General features: G+C 41.7%; 1 protein-coding gene across 3 annotated transcripts; it reads left to right on the plus strand.

The window, feature by feature from the left end:
• The first annotated feature begins 408 nt into the window (after window positions 1–408).
• HAO2 (hydroxyacid oxidase 2) lies at window positions 409–13,119 on the plus strand. 3 transcript variants are annotated; one of them, XM_082752898.1, is made up of 8 exons: window positions 409–542; window positions 3,202–3,355; window positions 3,856–4,007; window positions 4,822–5,105; window positions 5,474–5,689; window positions 7,445–7,603; window positions 9,664–9,738; window positions 11,066–13,119. In XM_082752898.1, the coding sequence occupies exons 2-7, from the start codon at window positions 3,225–3,227 to the stop codon at window positions 9,694–9,696; spliced, it is 975 nt and encodes a 324-aa protein (XP_082609024.1). In that variant the 5' UTR covers window positions 409–542; window positions 3,202–3,224; the 3' UTR covers window positions 9,697–9,738; window positions 11,066–13,119. The 3 variants fall into 3 exon arrangements, with proteins under 3 accessions (XP_082609024.1, XP_082609023.1, XP_082609025.1); XM_082752897.1 differs by having other exon boundaries at window positions 9,669–9,738; window positions 11,066–13,118; XM_082752899.1 differs by having other exon boundaries at window positions 444–542; window positions 3,304–3,355; window positions 9,669–9,738; window positions 11,066–13,118.
• The last annotated feature ends 3,993 nt before the right edge of the window (window positions 13,120–17,112 follow it).

Below are 17,112 nucleotides of genomic sequence, written 5' to 3' on the forward strand. Positions count from 1 at the left end.
CTGCACAAAGGTGAGATAACATGAAGACTTCCTGGTAGGGCTACCACGTTTTCAACAGACTGAATTTTCCCCATGGGAAATGTCCTTTCACCTCCCCTCCTATTGCCTGTAACATCAGCAGAACATGTAGAACATGCGACAGAGGACACTGCCAGCACGTGACTGAACCTCTCTCATCCCTTCTGACAGGCTAATTTAGTGTTTCAATCAAACCCCAGAAAAAAAATTTGCTTCCCTGGGGGTGAATGTGCAGCCTTCAGCCACTGCCAAAGAGCACAGCTCCAGTGCTGTGTCCCAAGCAATTGCTTGGTTGACTAGGTGAAGCGTTTTTTGGAAGGACCTTCTAATGATCTAATAGCCAAACAAAGTTAGTGTTACACAAACAGTACAAAGTTTATTGCAGGATTGAGCTTTAATCTCTTGTGGTTGCTTATTGACTGCAGAAAAAATAGTACTCAGTGAAAAGACCTTCTCTGCATCCTGTTTATAAGCTGTCTTGAAACAGAGGATCTTACCTCCTGCTGCTCTTCCTAGAATCCAACGTAAGTCTAAACTGAGGTCTGAACTGTGAGATAATGAGGACTGGGTCTGGATTAATTAAAATTACAATTTATTCTACCATTAAAGGACTTAGTTTATCTTTTTGCACTTCCTGACTTTGGCCTTCCTAACAGTAGGAGAAGCAAAAGTCATGGTCTGTGTTTTATGGTATATCATGATATATGGTATATGAAGACTTGTGCTGTCAGCTATGGTTGATGTCATGAAGACATACAGAGTGGGCTTGGGATATTTTTACCACCTTCTACCTAATGCCTGCCAGGGTAGACAAAACAACGCTGAAGAAGTAAGTCACGCTTCCTCTTTGTCTTCAAACGATTCCCTCATCCTTAGCTCTTTGCTAGCAGAGAACGGAGTCCTAATTTTCCAGGCATCTCAGTTAGAGAGACATATCCATGTCTGCAATTTGACAGGTTGGATTTGTGTACATAACCTATGTGTTTATCTGTGTCAGAAGTGTACAACATCAGAAACATGGGACTGGTTTTGGTGAAGCTTGAAACCCCTGCTAATCTGCTGTGGGAGGCTAATCCTGAAAACTAGGGTATTTACTTCTTCCTGTACATTTGTAGAGAAATTAGACCAAAAACCACAGCTGTTTTAAAACTTTATGCTTTCATATACCTTGAAAAATACCTATTTTAATCAGACCCACTGAAGGAATTGCAACAAACAATTTAGCAAATTGATTTTGTCTGTGTTTTGTATGTTTCCTCACACATGGGCACGGTTTGCTAAAACATTAATTTGCATAGTTTTTAGACCTGGCTGGATCACAAGTATGTAAGTGCAGGCATTTGATAGTCAGCATTTATGTTGGTTTGATTAGACATCTGGGTCACACAATGTCACATCTATTCCCTGAAAGATTGAGGGTAGTTCTTAGAATCATGTTTCATGTTTTGGAATTTGCTTTTTGTCAGTGTTTTCTGTCCAAACTATTTGGACATAGTTTGTCCAAATTTTCTATGGTCCTTTTTTAGTGTATATTAGTGCTGTAGTATGCAATGTAAACACCCAGAAGATATTTGTTAAAATAGAGAACTGGAGATGTATAGAAAATATTTTGTGTTTTTCCCCAACTCTGGCCTTGACAATGGCTTGCACTAACAGTTTGGACATAGTTTTATGATGTGTTCATGCCAGAGTATGTTAGATGCAGACTCTTTACTTGCTTCTGAATTTTATGGGCTTGAATTCAGAAAAGGAACTCCGTAAGTAATGGTTCAGTTAGGGAGCTGTCCTAAGGGACTATCCAGTGAATGATTTTATGGGACAACCTTTGAGGAGAATTGGTGGAATAAATAATTCAAATAGTTTTAAGATGGAATTTGTGATCGAATTAAATGACTGCTGTGTCTTAAAATAGCAGAGGACCTAAAGTATCCTCTTCAGGCTTTTGTTCATTAAGACAGAATAAAGAGAGATACAGAGATGCAAGCTTCTTCCTACTTTCCTACTTTTTTTGGCTGCATCTTCCAGTTTTCATTATACTAGGGCAGAAGATGAATGGCAAAATTTGCCTGAGGTCAGATGAAATAGTTATTCACATTGGGTAATCATAGCCTGATTAAGGAGAAACTGATGTTGGAAAGAAGTTCTGATTCAAGAGGAATCTCAAGAGGCAAAACACCAGTCTTCCCTTAGCTTCTCTAATTCTGGTGGAACTTCTTGAGGTCATCAAACTTGCAAGATCAAGACTTGAAATTTTAGGAAATACCCAAATAAGTATCAATGGTGTAATTCGTTCGTATGGGAGACAGAATATATTAAAGACCAAGTTCAGCAAGCAGTTGAATCCTGATGACTTGGATGTGTTTTTACAAGTTCTTTTAAGTCTGAGGTTGGATTAGATAACCTCCAAATATCCCTTATTTTTGCTAACTCTGCCATGATTCTCTGACAGCTAAGCAGGGATTTATGTCATTTTGGACTTATATTTCAGAAGGAATCAGAGCAAGCTCCTCACACTGCCCTTCAGACTCTAAATTTGTATGAGGGGCAGCCTTGTCAATATTTTGGGACACAAGTACAGGACATTTAGGAAGCTACGCAGATAAATTAAATGTGCTCAGGGACCAGTGTCAAGTGAAGCACTATTACCTCAAGATTACCCTGATATAAGAGCTGCCTCTGTCATGCTCTTTATTCCCCACTGGAGTGTTTTCTAAATACTGTGGTCACTGGGTATATATAAGTCAGCCAAACATATTGCAGACCAACATGTGCTACATGATACCTGTCACCTCCCAGGGATGTGTCTGGCACAGGACATCAAGTGGCAAGGAGAAGCTTATGGCACCGCACAAAAGCCCACTGTGCATGGCACAGCATATAACCATGTTTTGATTATTGCTTACAGTCACCCCGGATATATAATGCTGTTTGGGTATCTATCAGCTGTAAGCTATTTACCATGGTGTTGTGTGCTGTGCTGACTGCACTTTGGAGTTGGAAACTGACTGGGACACTCTCAGAAAATAGTCTCAAGAACAGGTTGGGCCACCTAGACTGAGACAACATCTCAGCAACTCTTCTACAAGGGGTTCAAAGTTTGCTTTAAATGCCCTTAGAGAACCCTGGAAGAGAGAGTGACAGTTCATGGATCTAATTTCCACTCGATGTTATTCTTTTCTTCAGGGTTCCCAGAGAATCTCTCTGCAATGGCTATGGTGTGTTTGTCAGACTTTGAAGCTCATGCTAAAAAGTATTTACCCAAGATTGCTTGGGATTTTTTTGCAGCTGGAGCAGATGAGTGTAACACCCGTGATGAAAACATCCTGGCATATAAAAGGTAATGTAAGGAAGAAGTGGAGGGGTGTTGTGCTGGAAACTTTTAAACTATATTTGTGTGCAAGTATTTGGGCTCCTAACACCTTGCCTCTACAAGTAGTATGGGATTTGGGGAAAATGCTGCAAATGGTAGAGTGGAAGACAGAAACCTGACACTGGGCTACAAGTAGAAGTAACCTGTGGGATGGACAATAGGAGAACAGGTGATATAAAGCATGGTAAGCTGAAATGGGAAGTGTAGAAATGAAGTATTGTGGACAATGAGCAGGAGTATAGGATTAGTGTTAGGTGGAAGTGGCCGAACTGCTGGCTGAACTGACCTCTGAAAGAAAAAAAAAAAAAAAAAGATAAAGAGTCTTTTTATATGTTGTTTTCTTTATTGGCTCAGATTCCTGCATTGCAATAGGCATATGAAGACCTAGTTTCCATGCAGCTTCAAAAGCCAAAAAGACATGAGACAACTACTATCTTGAAAGGTGTTTTATTGCTATTGCCTTGCAGAATTCATTTCCGGCCACGTATGCTGCGGGACGTATCTGTGATGGACACAAGGACTAAACTCCTGGGGACTGAAATCAGCTTTCCTGTAGGAATTGCCCCCACTGGCTTCCACCAGCTAGCATGGCCTGATGGAGAGAAAAGCACAGCCAGAGGTACTCTTCTGCTTTGCTGTTTTGTACCAAAAAGTAGTTTGTGGAAAAAAAGATAAAAATGTTTTTCCAGCTCTGCAGCAGAGAAGCCATTAGGATAATTTGAAGTGTGACTGAGCAAAGTGTCCAGGCTCAAAGAGGCAAACCTTCTGACAGCCTGTTTGTGGATGACCCATCACATTGTGTGGATAACCCACTTGGGTCTGGTGACACAGAGTGCATGGGAAGCTGTATATTGCTATACTTCTCCAGCTGCTAGTAACACCAGATCAGCCCCATGGGAGCTGCTGCAAACTTAGACAGAGACCGTAGACACCATTTCTGAGTTACGCCAAAGAACCACACAGTTCCTCAATGCCATAGCCTCTAGAAAGGACACAAATGTGCTTGGAGAAAAACAGAACCTCTCTTGCCTAATCATTTGTTAAACTTGGAGAGCTGACCCCTAGAAATATCTTTTTTCCTGTGTGCATTTCTGTGTACATTGAAAGCATTAGACCATGCATTCCTGTGAGGAAGTGGTAGTGAAACGCTGATATTTAGTGGTTTTTAAAACGCTATTTCCAAAATGAAAGCAACAGTTGGCAATTTACCTGAATTCCTTAGCCATGGCCCTGCAACAGCATAAGGCAAATACAGCCGGTTGTAAGCCCTGAGGTGTACTGGCCAACTCACAGTGTTCTGTGTTTGGTAGGATATACATACAACAAGAGTTCAGGTGTTCTCTGTAAACAATGTATAAAAAAAATCACACCCATTGTCTGGTGGGACTGTTCAAGTGACCTTTTTTGTGATTATTTTTCCATACCTCCCAAAGCGGCCAATGCCATGAACACCTGCTACATTGCCAGCACGTACTCCACCTGCACGCTGGAGGAGATCTCCGCAGCCGCCCCTGGGGGCTTCCGATGGTTCCAGCTCTACATCCACCGCAACAGGGCAGTTTCTCAGCAGCTGGTCCAACGGGCTGAGGCCTTGGGCTTCCAGGGCCTTGTCCTCACCGCAGATCTGCCCTACACAGGCAAAAGACGTGATGATGTCCGTAATGGTTTCCGGCTTCCTCCCCACATGAAGCTGAAGAACTTGGAGGGAGCCTTTGAGGTTGGTAAAATGATCTCGTTCTTTCATTCACTGTACTGGTGTGCACCACATGCGACAGAACCACCAGGTAACTGCTGCTTTGGCATCTGCTGAGTCCAAAGCGTATCTTCTCCCCTCCTGTTTCTGCAGCATTCTGGCTTGACCTTCTGCCAGCCTGGCTTCTGGTTTTAACATCCCAGTACAGCTTCCTTAGAGTCACTGATTTCCATCCCCATTATTATTGTCATCCAGAGATACATGCTTTAAGGAGCTGATGAATGTGATTGCTAGCAAGTTTCACGCATCTCCTCCAGGGAGGGAAGGAAAAGACTTCAAGTCTCTGTATTGTTACAGATTAGATGAGTTTTTTTGCTGTCCTATGGCTACAGGGAGATGACTGTTCCGAGTACGGACTGCCACCCAACAGCTTGGATCCTTCAGTCACCTGGAACGATATTTACTGGCTGCAGAGCCTGACTCGCCTGCCTATCATCATCAAAGGCATCTTGACAAAAGAAGACGCAGAGCTGGCAGTGAGGCATGGAGCTCAAGGAATTATTGTGTCCAATCATGGCGGAAGGCAGCTGGATGGAGGACCTGCCACTGTAAGTGTGAAAACAAATATCCCAAGAGTATTGTATGGACATTTGTGCTGCCCTGGGTATCTGTACACACGTCTTTGCATATATGCTTCTGGCAGACTTGTGTGTTTGTTGCATGGCTGTGGATGTGTGCAGATGTACTTTAGCTTTAAAATGGTAAGATGCATGCCTTGGCATGGGCTGCCCACTCAAGTATTTTCTCAGTGTCTTGGGAGCACTGAACTCACATTGCTGAAGCAGAACTACTGGCCAATTTAATGAAAGTTTTATTCATTAGCTGGTGCAGTGCACACATATTCTTTGTGCACTGCAGCAGAAATAAAATGAAGCTCTGGACCAAAAATGTACAAATGAGAGTATAATGTACTCTCATTTTAAACCTCTGCCAAAACATGCACAAACAGTGCAGCTAGATTTAGTGAGAGATGTGCTTGCATATTCACAGACTCAAATCTAAATGGGAATTCATTGACTTTCATAAGCCTGAAGAAAGAATAACGTATCTGAAGAAAAATTCCTCCACTTTTTAATCTGTACAAAAAAATAATGGGTTGTTTAACATGTATGTATTTCACTGCTTTAATTTGATCTCCATTTTTCCAATTGTTCATTGTTTATATGTCTTTATTGCATACTATCATGTTTTTATGGATTTTCTCTTCTCTGTTTTCCTCAATAAAATAAAAATTGACACCAGGGAATTCTCTTCTATGTCAAAGGGGACAAAAATAAATAAATAAATAATTCTAAATGCTAAAGGCATAATAATGGAAATGGCATCTATGTAAAGCTTCTTTACATACAGAGACAAAACAATAGATACTTAATTCAGCCCTGTCACCCCTCTGGTACAAACCTGGCAGAAGAAGCTATTGTCACTGCTCTTGGTGAGCTACTCCTGAAAAATTTCAGCCCCAAAATTTTCAGCCTGAAATTCTGAAAAAATTTATGACCATTTGGAAAAATCTATTTAGTTATCTTAGTTACAGCTTCTCTCCCTAAGATGATGAAAAACACGCAAGAGAGTGTAAGCGATTGTAGAAATGAGATCTTTGAGTTTGCTACGAAGGAGGGTTAATTAGGTCTAGTGCAATGTCATGCCACCAGTTCTACTGATCTTGGGACCAGAGCCAGCGTCTCTGCATGGTACTGCCCTGCACTGCCAACCTGTCACTATGCTGTGTGCTGTAGAAAAGACCTCAGGGAATCAAGAGACTTAGCCTGGAGGAAATGATATGTTGGCTGTATTGCATAGCAAATTAAATCTTTCATAGCTGCTTTATGGGGCTTGAGGAGGCTTTCAACAGGTGGTCACTAGGACTGCGCTGAAATGTGAGTTTGGCAATTTGGACAGTAGCAAGGAGAAGTTTGACATCCTTTTTACAAACACCTATCTTTCATCATTGTCTCAAATTAAAGTATTATTTACAATGAAATTTATTTTTAAAGTCTTTCAAAATTTAATCAGAAAGCAAGTGAAAATACTTCTTTTTCACTTATCAGAAGTGCTGGAAAGAATATCAATGTAAGGAAAACATTGGAAAATACATGTAGAACTGACTACCTGGCAACTAGAGCATGAAGATGCACTATGTTGTGCAACTTTTGATACCAAGCTATTCATGACTAATTGTTTGGTTTCATTTTGAGAACTTATGCTATTAAAGTGTTGTATACCTTTCTGTTTATGTGGGTTATCTCCTTTTTGTCTTGCAATCAAAAGCTGATCCCAAGTTGTGAGTGGCTGTTTCTTTGCAGATTGATGCTCTGATTGAAGTTGTGGAGGCAGTACAAGGCAGAATCGAAGTCTATTTAGATGGTGGAATACGGAAAGGAAGTGATGTATTAAAAGCGTTGGCACTGGGAGCAAAATGTGTCTTTATTGGACGACCAGCTTTATGGGGTCTGGCTTACAAGGTGAGTAAGGAGGTTTGAGTCTGTATCACAAAATCACACAATGGTTGAGGTTGGCAGGGCCCTCTGGAGGCCATCTGGTTCAACCACCCTGCTCAAGCAGGTTGCCCAGGACCATGCCCAGGTGGCTTTTGAAGATCTCCATGGTGGGGGATTCTACAACTTCTCTGGGCAATCTATGCCAGTCCTCCATCACCCATACGGTAAATAAATGCTTCCTCATGTTCAGACAGAACCTCTTGTGTTCCAGTTTGTGCCCACTGCTTCTTGTCCAGGCACTGGGCACCAATAAAATTAGCCTGGCTCTGTCTTCACTGCATCCTTCCTTCAGATATTTATAGACACTGATAAGATCCTCTCTGAGCCTCTTTTTCTCCAGGCTGAACCACCCCAGGGTGTGTGCTTTCTTAACACACTCTCCAAGACTCCATTGGTGTTATTTAACAGTCTCACAGAGACAGTTTTCACCAGTGAGGAATCTTAAGCATTTTTTTTGTTGTTGTTTTGCTGAATTTTATGTGGAACCACCCCAAACTGAATCAAACCCAGGCATTTTATTTGATTTAAAAATAACACTGAATTTCATTATTTCAAATATGATTTTGAAGCTCATAACATTGTCTTGTGGGCCCTGATTTCTTGACGTTGCAGCTTGGTGTTATAATACTGTGGGAGTCCAGACCACCACTGCTTTTGAAAATTGAAATTTTTGAAAATTTTGGGCTTATTTGCCACAAAAATGAGTCTGAACATTTTATTTGCTGTCAGCTTATTCAAAAACAATACATGATTTTGATACAGCAGTTTCACAATGGTATTATGAATTCTTTAGAAATATATATATGGAACTCTATCCCACTGACTTTTAAAACTTTTTAACAAGATCGAGCACAGCACAAGTCCTGTAGGTATCCAAGCGTGCCACTTCCGTCTCAGTTCCAGTTTTGCAGCTTCTTGACTCCTAGTGTATTGCAGTGATGTAGAATCATGAATCAGGCCTCTAATGCAGAAGGTAAACATAAAATATTTAAAATTAAAATGTAATTACACAAGTTTTTTTTTTTGTTTTGTTTTGTTTTCCTTGCTAAGGTTTTGCTTTTTAGCCTCTGGATTGCAACTTTAAAGCTTTTCTCAAGAAGAAAAAACAATATTTTTGTGGTCTAGATATATTTTGTGTCTTTAAAATTTAGACTCAATCAGTGATGTGAGTACTATGGCTTTAAGCAAGAAAACACCTGAGTCTTGCAAGAAATCTGGAAGAGATGGCAGCACTGTTTCTTTTGCCAATACACACAGAAAATAGGCCTATCATGAAAAGGGTGCCACTTTGATTTGTCTGCATTTTTTCCTTACTGAAAACAGAGAGAAGGATTTTTTTTTTAGTTCATCTGTGTTTGATATTATATATCTTAGGGTATTCCTAGATATGTGCTTCAGTGGCATTACTCTAGCATACAAGAGAGGGAAGGCATGAGGAAGCAGTGACATTGTCTGCACCCAAAGCATACTTCATTGTGAGAAATAAATAAATAAATAAAATAATAATAAAAAATAAACAGAGAATATCTTCCACTATTTTACAGTAAGAGCAAAATCACATGTATTGGATTTTGAGCTTCTTGGAGTTATTGCTTGGAGGAAAAAGAACAGTATACTATTTTATTCAGCCCTGTATCTGAGTATACTAAAGTTTTTAAAGCTTTACCATATATAAAACTCTCATTACTTCATAAAATAGTGTCAGCATTTTAAGACTTGACATTTTAAAACAAGCCCACTGGCGGAGGTTAACTGAAAACTAAAAAAAAACTACAGCTAGAAAATGTCAGAAGTGATAAACAGCTTTGTTTTCTTTCCCTGTTCAGATGTATCACAAAAGGAAAAACATCTAAATTAATCTGTGATGAACTAAGCACATCCATCATATCATTTTAATCATTCATCTGTTTGAGAGACTGGAATTGGCACTGACTTGAGGGACTGTCCCAGCTCTCACCGTGCAAGCATCCTGCAGCATTGTTCTGTGCCAGTGCTCCTTTTACCCTGACTGCTTTTTTTGTTAGAGCAGGGTGAAGAAGGTCTTCAGGATGTTTTGAAGATTCTTCATGATGAGTTTCGTTTGTCAATGGCCTTAGCTGGTAAGCATTTTGCAGGTGATACAGGTTACAGAGGTAATTGGTGATACAGAGGTTATGAATATGATTGGAGCTTCATGTGCGAGCCATCTAAAATCAGAAGCCTGATGGATGGGTAACAAAGAAGGAAACCATGTGAATTGTTCTGGATCCAGTTGCTATATTTAAGGTGATTCTTTGTCTCCTGTGAAACTGATTTGCATTTCAAGTGCCACAGCAATGAAAAATGCAAGGAGAATGTAGGTTAAAGCAAGATTTCTGACCCAATTTAAATCGAAGAAATGCAGAACTACTAAGTAGAGCTGAGCAAACATTGGAGTTTCTGTTAAACTGGGAAATTAACATTTTACAATATTTATCTTATTTTTTACTAGGGTAAAATATATATATATTTTTTTCCCACATGAAAAGTTCAGAAAAACTGTATGCAGAATTTTTCTCTGTCTACCACAGAATACAGCTCATTGGTACAGGTTCAGATCTCTGCATTCCACATGATTAAAAGCCTTTGTGTCTCCTCCAAGCTTTAAGTGTTGTTCCTAGTCCTGTGTTTCTCACCTGTGCTCCCACCTGTAGCTGCCACGTTTGAACAGCACTCACCGAGCAGCAGATTTGTACAGTCTGGCCTCCAGTTACTTACATGAACAAGTACAGCATTCAGGTCCAGTGCAGAAGTATTTAAACATCAACAAAGGGTCCTATCACACTTCTAATAATGTTTTAAAGACTTTCATGCTCCAGTGACTATGAACTCAGGTGGACAGCAATGCTGACTAGGAGACTGAAACTGAAATCCATTGGGGAATTCTTAATAGTCTGTTTTTTTTTGTGTTACTTTTTCTCTAGTAAAGATTACTACAAGGGTTTTTCCAAGAGGCTCTTATGCTTTACTTGCAAAAGGGCATAGAACTTGGCAAGAGCAGCAGGTTGGGAGCTTTTTGGAAGGGCTGTGAAATTCCACTCATATTTAACCAAATGAAACAGTACTTGCAAATCTCCATCTCCAGTCACTTGACACATGGTGGTCTCTCATCATTATGTCCTTTTTGTGCACCTTTCACTTCCGCCTGAATCAGATATTTCCCCACTCTGATTGTTATAAGGATTTTTTTTTTCCTAGTGTCTAACTTTTCTTGTGTGGGAAGCCAGATGCCTAACCTCAAGGCAGAGATGTGATTGTGTAGCAGAGCTCCAGGGTGTGAACTGCTGAGGTGTCAACCTAGGCCCACACAGCTCACACAAGATTAGGCTTGTGGGCTGTGACTCAGAGAAGTTTCATCCACAGACCTTTCTCTCTCATCAACATGTTTAATTTCTCCATTTATTTCAGGCTGTGCCAGCGTCTCAGAAATTGGCCGGCACCTGGTTCAGTTCTCAAAGTTGTAAACAGCCTCCTGCAATACTCTCTGAAGAGAAGCAGCCAACAGCTGAGGTTCCAAAACAGACTGAAGAGAGAAAAAGAGGTGCAAATGCAAATGTTGAATGTAGATGTCTGAGAAGGCCTTCAGGAAATTCCTGAAGCAATTAGGGAAGGCTCTGTGTTAGCAATGGTCACTGTTTCCCCCCCCCCTCCCCTTTTTTTTGACACCAATGAATTCTTTAATACTTCATATAAATGTTACTTGCTTAAATACATGTAATTTAAACTGTTTGTTCTCTGGCATTACCTGCGTTGGGCCTTACTTCCAAAATCTATTGTCTGGCAGAAAGACTTAGCGGAAAACTATGTCCCTTGCTTCTTCCACTTGGTCATCATACCACATCAGACTGCAGCTGAAGCTACACACTTTCCTGCTCCAGGTAGTATCACAATCAACGCCTGCCATTGCCTGGGTTTGCCAGGATGAAATCAGAGCAGATACAGAAATAAAATGCATCAGCTAACAGGCACCTCAGCTCCCCTTTATGGTGGGATGAGTCTTGTCCTCTGCTTCTAAATGCAGAGAAATGAAGTCACTAGTAACCAAAACAATCCCCTGTGCTTCCCAGAGAGTGAACCTCCTCCTTCACTACATGGTTAACGTGGACTAAACTCATCCGAGCAGTGGTCAGGACACATGCATCTTCAGAGCACGGTGCCAGTTTGTGACAGTGCGTAAACAACTCTGCTGGTGCTGTGGTCTCTCATAACAACAACCAGGAGATTTTTCTTGTTTTTTTTTTTTTTTTTTTTTTTTTTTTTTTTTTTTTCCCACATGGATGTTTCCTTTTCTGTAGCATTCTTTAAGTGACATCAAGTTTTTCTCCTCTCTCTTCCTTACTCCATCTCCTTTTACCATATTGTTGTCTCTACCAGCCCCCCTTCTCCATTATTTTTCTTCAGAAATATTTCAATCCTCATCTAGGCTATTATTTTTATATATCCCTAGCTAACATGAGCCTTCCAGTGTCACGGACCTTTGCAGATATATGAAAAGCAGCCACAGCCTCCCTCTCCAGCCTCCCCAAATAGGCTGCTACCTCCTGCTGATATCTTTATGCAACACAGACAGGAAAGATTGCTTGGGGAGAGTGTTTTTTTTGTGGCGGTTTGGCAGCGCTAAGGAGAAAACATTGACTCAGGATGGTTGTGTTCCTGGTTTTCCAGCCTGCCAGAAGACAGCCACCTGCTCTGCTCTCTCCATGCTCTCTTCCCATTCCAGTCTGGGAAGGTTCATGGGAGCACCAGAGCCACTTTCTGTGCTCCAGCCTGGAGAAGGGAGTGAGGAAGAAAGCTGCTGCCCAGAGCTGGGGGAGCCACTGGAGAGCAGAGGTGAGGCAGAGAAGGGGCAGACAGGGCAGAAGTCAGATGATGTTGTTGGTTAATGTCCACTGGGGCTTGTCTGTGCCATAGGCTGCAGCGTGAGCAGAAGTACCCTCCTCCCATCTGGCAGGGGGCAGCTAGCCTTGGGTAAGCAGAGCATTCTGCTTCATAAGCACCACAGCCACAGGTGGTGGGGAGTACCCTGCGCTGGCACCACTTCAGCATTGTCTGGCTCTGTGCTGCCAGGCTATGTTTGAAGCCTTATACATACATTCCTACCAGGCACTTGTGGAGGGGGTTGCATGCTTCCTTTTTAGAAATAGCATTGGAACCTATTTTTGTGCTTTTTTTGTGATCAGCTTTAGCCTCTGGAGTACCAAAAAGGTGCTTTTCACCATTTTTTGCTTATCCAAATGCTGCAGCTACAACGTAATCCACTAAAGATGTGTTTACTCTAAATTCTTCTGCCTAGGAGGAGCTTAACAACGCTTGGATTTTAATCTTTGTGTAATGCTCTCCAAGTAAAGCCATAAACAGAATTCATCTACAATGGCTGAAATTCCTGTGTGGACATTTGGTCTTTGTTATAAATGTGTTATGTAAATCAATGGGGAATTGGGCCAGTGCAACTGGAAATAAGCTGAATCTCAGTAAAGAGTTTAACTGATTTAACTACTCAGGCTTAATCAAGTCTTTTTAAAAAGTCTAGGTAAACTACAAATGAAAACATATAATGTGTCTCTCCTTTAAACATGCAATGTAATGTTAAAAATACCTGGAAAGAGATATGGCTTCTTGCTTTCTTTAAAGTAATTTTTAAGTTCAGACAGCTACTGCTTATATGCTACTTTAGGGCTGCACAAAATGGCTGAGGTATGCTGGGCAGCAAAAGAGAACTGCCATCTTGCTGGGCACCTCTTCTGCTTAGTGCACCTTCCAGTCTTCCTATGCACACAAGACTCCATTTCTTGTACACATGCAGCTATTTTATTCTTTCTCCCCTCTCCTAATCCCCTGGATATGCAAGAACAGGAAGGACTGAGTCATTCAAAGCAGGATTCAGCTGGTGTGGGGATACCTGAACCCTGGAGCTGTTGTCCAAGGCTCCACCATTCAGCTGGTTCCTCTCCCTGCAGGACTCAAAAAAAACCTGTTGCCCTGCTCTTTGGCATAAATTGAAGCACTTCATGTGATCCATTTTAGGAATGAATCAATTTTATGGATTAGGAATGAATCCATTTTAGGACCAGTCTTCTTCAATGTTTTCATAAATGATTTGGATATAGGACTTGCAAGTTCATGGATGATGGCAAATTGGGTGGAGCTGATGACTCCATCGAGAGTGGTGTGGCCTTGCAGAAAGACAAATTAGAGGGTTGGGCAATCACCAACAACATGAAATTTAACAAGAGCAAGGCCAGGTCCTGCACCTGGGAAGGGACAACCCTATATGTACAGACTGGGGGACAAGATGCTGGAGGTCAGCCCCCCAGAAAGGGATCTGGGGGTTTTGGTTGACACCAAGCTGAACATGACCCCGCAGTGTGCTCTGGCAGCCAGGAGGGCCAAACATATTCTGGGATGCATCAAGCACTGCTGGCCAGTCAAGGGAAGGGATTGTCCTGCTCTATTCTGCACTGGTGCAGCCTCACCTCAAGTACTGTGTGCAGTTTTGTGTGCCACAGTATAAGAAAGACATAAAACTGTTAGAGAGTATACAAATTAGGGCTACAAAGATGAAGGGTCTGGAGGGCAAGATGTATGAGGAGCAGCTGAAGTCACTTGGAGGTTCAGCAGGGAGAAGTGAAGACTGAGGGGAGGCCTCAAGGCAGCCTACAGCTTCTTTACGAGGGGGACCACAGGGGCATGTGCTGATCTCTTCTCTTTGGTGACCAGCAATAGGACCCTAGGAAATGTCTTGAAGCTGTGACGAGCAGTTCTGGTTGGTTATCAGGAAAAGGTTCTTCACTGAGAGGCTGGTTGGGCACTGGGACAGGCTCCCCAGGGAAGTGGTCATGGCACCAAGACTGCTGGAGTTCAAGAAACATATGGACAATGCCTTCAGACGCATAGTCTGATATTTTGGGTGGTCCTTTGGGGACCCAGGAATTGGAATTGATGGTCCTTGTGGGTCCCTTCCAACTCAGGATATTCTGTGATGCCCATACACATTGATTGTTCTGCCTGCTCCCTGCCGTTCTTCTTCCTGTGCAGGGATTGAGGGCTGATGGTGAAATAAAAGGAGATCCTGCATTTAAAGACCCTCATGATGCACAGGAAGTAAAACCAAGATTGTAGCACTCTTTAGTTCTGGCATCTTGAGTCTTTTAAATACTTCACTCATCAATAGAAATAAACTAGATCGGATTTTCTCCCTGTTCTCATGTGTAGTCTACAGCAGATTTTATACCAACAGAATCTGCAAATATTTTGCTTGATAAAAGCAAAATAAAGTACAGTCCATACATTTTAAAATTAATATTGTTACAGTCTAAAGACAAGTCAGAAAGAGTGAGCAGAGTTCTGGTCAGATGGCTAGGACTGGGACTCAGAGGACTCAGCATTTCTACTTGTTTTCTGCTAGATTTTCTCCAGGTTTTTCTGAATTGTACAACCAGGGTATAAAAATGCAGAGCAGTGATGGAATGCTGGACCTTCTACCAACCTGCTGCTCCATCTTTGTGTGGTTGTCTTCTTTAAGATACCAAGCAGATTTCAGGGCTGTGTGTGCACTGTCCCCTGCTACCCCCTCTCCAGGGCAAGGGGGATTTGAGAACTAAGCAGGACTGTCAGCAATGAGTGCCATTTCCTTAATGCACAAATGCAGCAATAAGAGCAATAAATATTTTCCCAGTCAAGCTTGTGCCAGTGTCATGCCACAGTGATCAAGTACCGAAGGAGAGGGCTCTGGGAGTGCTAACTGCACTCTCCCATAGAGCTGTGGGCACCAGTATGTATCTGGTGTGACACAGAGCAGACAAAATAAGGCAAAATATGGTACCATTAAGATCTGGGCACATACAACTCATGGCAATGAGCTTTGCAATTGGCAGCTGTCATTTTGCCCCCTTCCCTGGCGTGGGTGAGAGGAACCACACTACCAAGTAACCTTCTGCATAAGCCCTAAGGTGGCCGTAAGAAGGCAGAAAAGAGAAGCTAGCCCTGTTAGTTCACCCTGTTTAGACCTGAATTTCTCACAGAGATAAAAGTGTCTGCAGTGATCTCCCAGAGGCCTTCACATGGAGGCCTTTCTCTCTGTTCCAGTAATAACAAACCTTGTAGGCAGACTTATAGCCAGGCAGATAAGACTCAAGAATAATAGCACATCACACCCTATGATGAACTTCAAGGCTGTACAAGAAGGGACTACATGAACGGTGTTTGTTCAGTCCCGAGAGGGCTAAATAAAGGTGGTAGAGGGGCTCTTGCCACTGCCTTTTGCTACCCAGTTGGAGGGAACACAGAAGGTGCAGCCTGACTTCTCACATGCGCATAGGAAAAAAATGAAAGACAGTGGGCATGAGCTGCAATGAGGGAAATTCCAGTTAGAAATTAGTGGAGAAAAATTCTTCATAAGGCTGGTCACACACTGCAGTGGGACCCCAGAGGTTTAGCGAAACCTGCATCCTTCAAGGCATTCAGAGCTTGACTGTCCAAAACCCTGAGCAACCTCATCTAAACTGACATCATTGTGAGAAGAAACCTCCAGAGGCTCCTTTCGAAGTTGTTGGGGAACATCAGCCCAAAAACAGTAAGAACAATATATCAGATCTGTACACTGCCTTACTACCATGGAGATGCTGAGGAAACACTTAAATATCTATGAAAGAGGCCCCAGAAAACATTTTCTGAGGAAAATAAAAATATTTGTTGAGTGAGCTTAAAAGAAGAGCTCACAGGGTTCCACCAGGCTGAGAGGCTATTGTACAAGCCCATTCTACAAGTTTTCCAAGACTTTGGAAGTTTTCTATGATCTAGATTAAGCTTTTGCCTGTGTATACCAAAGCCACACGCCCCCTTTCTACACTCTGTCCTGCTGCTTTCTGTGTTTGATTGTTGTGAATATCTCTCATGCAAATTTAAGCAAGGTCAAATCTTCCCCAAAAGCTGTGCCCAAAGAGACTGTAAACATGTGGGTTAAGAACTAATCAAACCCTGCTGCCTTCCAACATCCCTGGAGGATGTAGCAGGGACGTGGAGTCAGGCTATTTACAAGGGTAGTTTATCTACAAAATGGATCCAAATTAAACATTTTCCTTTGGCATATGTTGCAAATTTCTACGGCCTTTAGATATGTAATTCACTCATCAATTTCAGTTGAGGAAACACAGTTCTACCAAAAAGTAAAGGGAAAAAGACTAAATGTTTGTTTCTAGTTAATTGCTCAGCACAATTGTCTAAGCACACGAGCAAGGAATATTAAAGTAAGTCTTTCTCATCATGAAGATCATGTAAGGAAAGTTTACAGTCATTTTCTCCCTTCTACCAAAAGAAATTGATACTACTGCAATAGGAGAGATTTTCTTTGTTGGACTTGAATACACAAAAACATTGAGGCCTCTTAAGGTAGTGATCATCATACCTTTGTTGAAGTGTCATAAAACTATTCCTTACTATGAGAAACTGTGTTTAGT

Source organism: Aythya marila, assembly GCF_965140915.1.
Source record: "Aythya marila genome assembly, chromosome: 1".
NCBI classification, from domain to species: Eukaryota; Metazoa; Chordata; class Aves; order Anseriformes; family Anatidae; genus Aythya; species Aythya marila.

Bases quoted from the DNA above. Each gene is read 5' to 3' on its own strand.
- HAO2 (XM_082752897.1), top strand. From the start codon at position 3,225: ATGGCTATGGTGTGTTTGTCAGACTTTGAAGCTCATGCTAAAAAGTAT. The intron at 5,106-5,473 runs GTTGGTAAAATG...CTATGGCTACAG, and splicing joins ACTTGGAGGGAGCCTTTGAG to GGAGATGACTGTTCCGAGTA. The intron at 5,690-7,444 runs GTAAGTGTGAAA...GTTTCTTTGCAG, and splicing joins TGGATGGAGGACCTGCCACT to ATTGATGCTCTGATTGAAGT.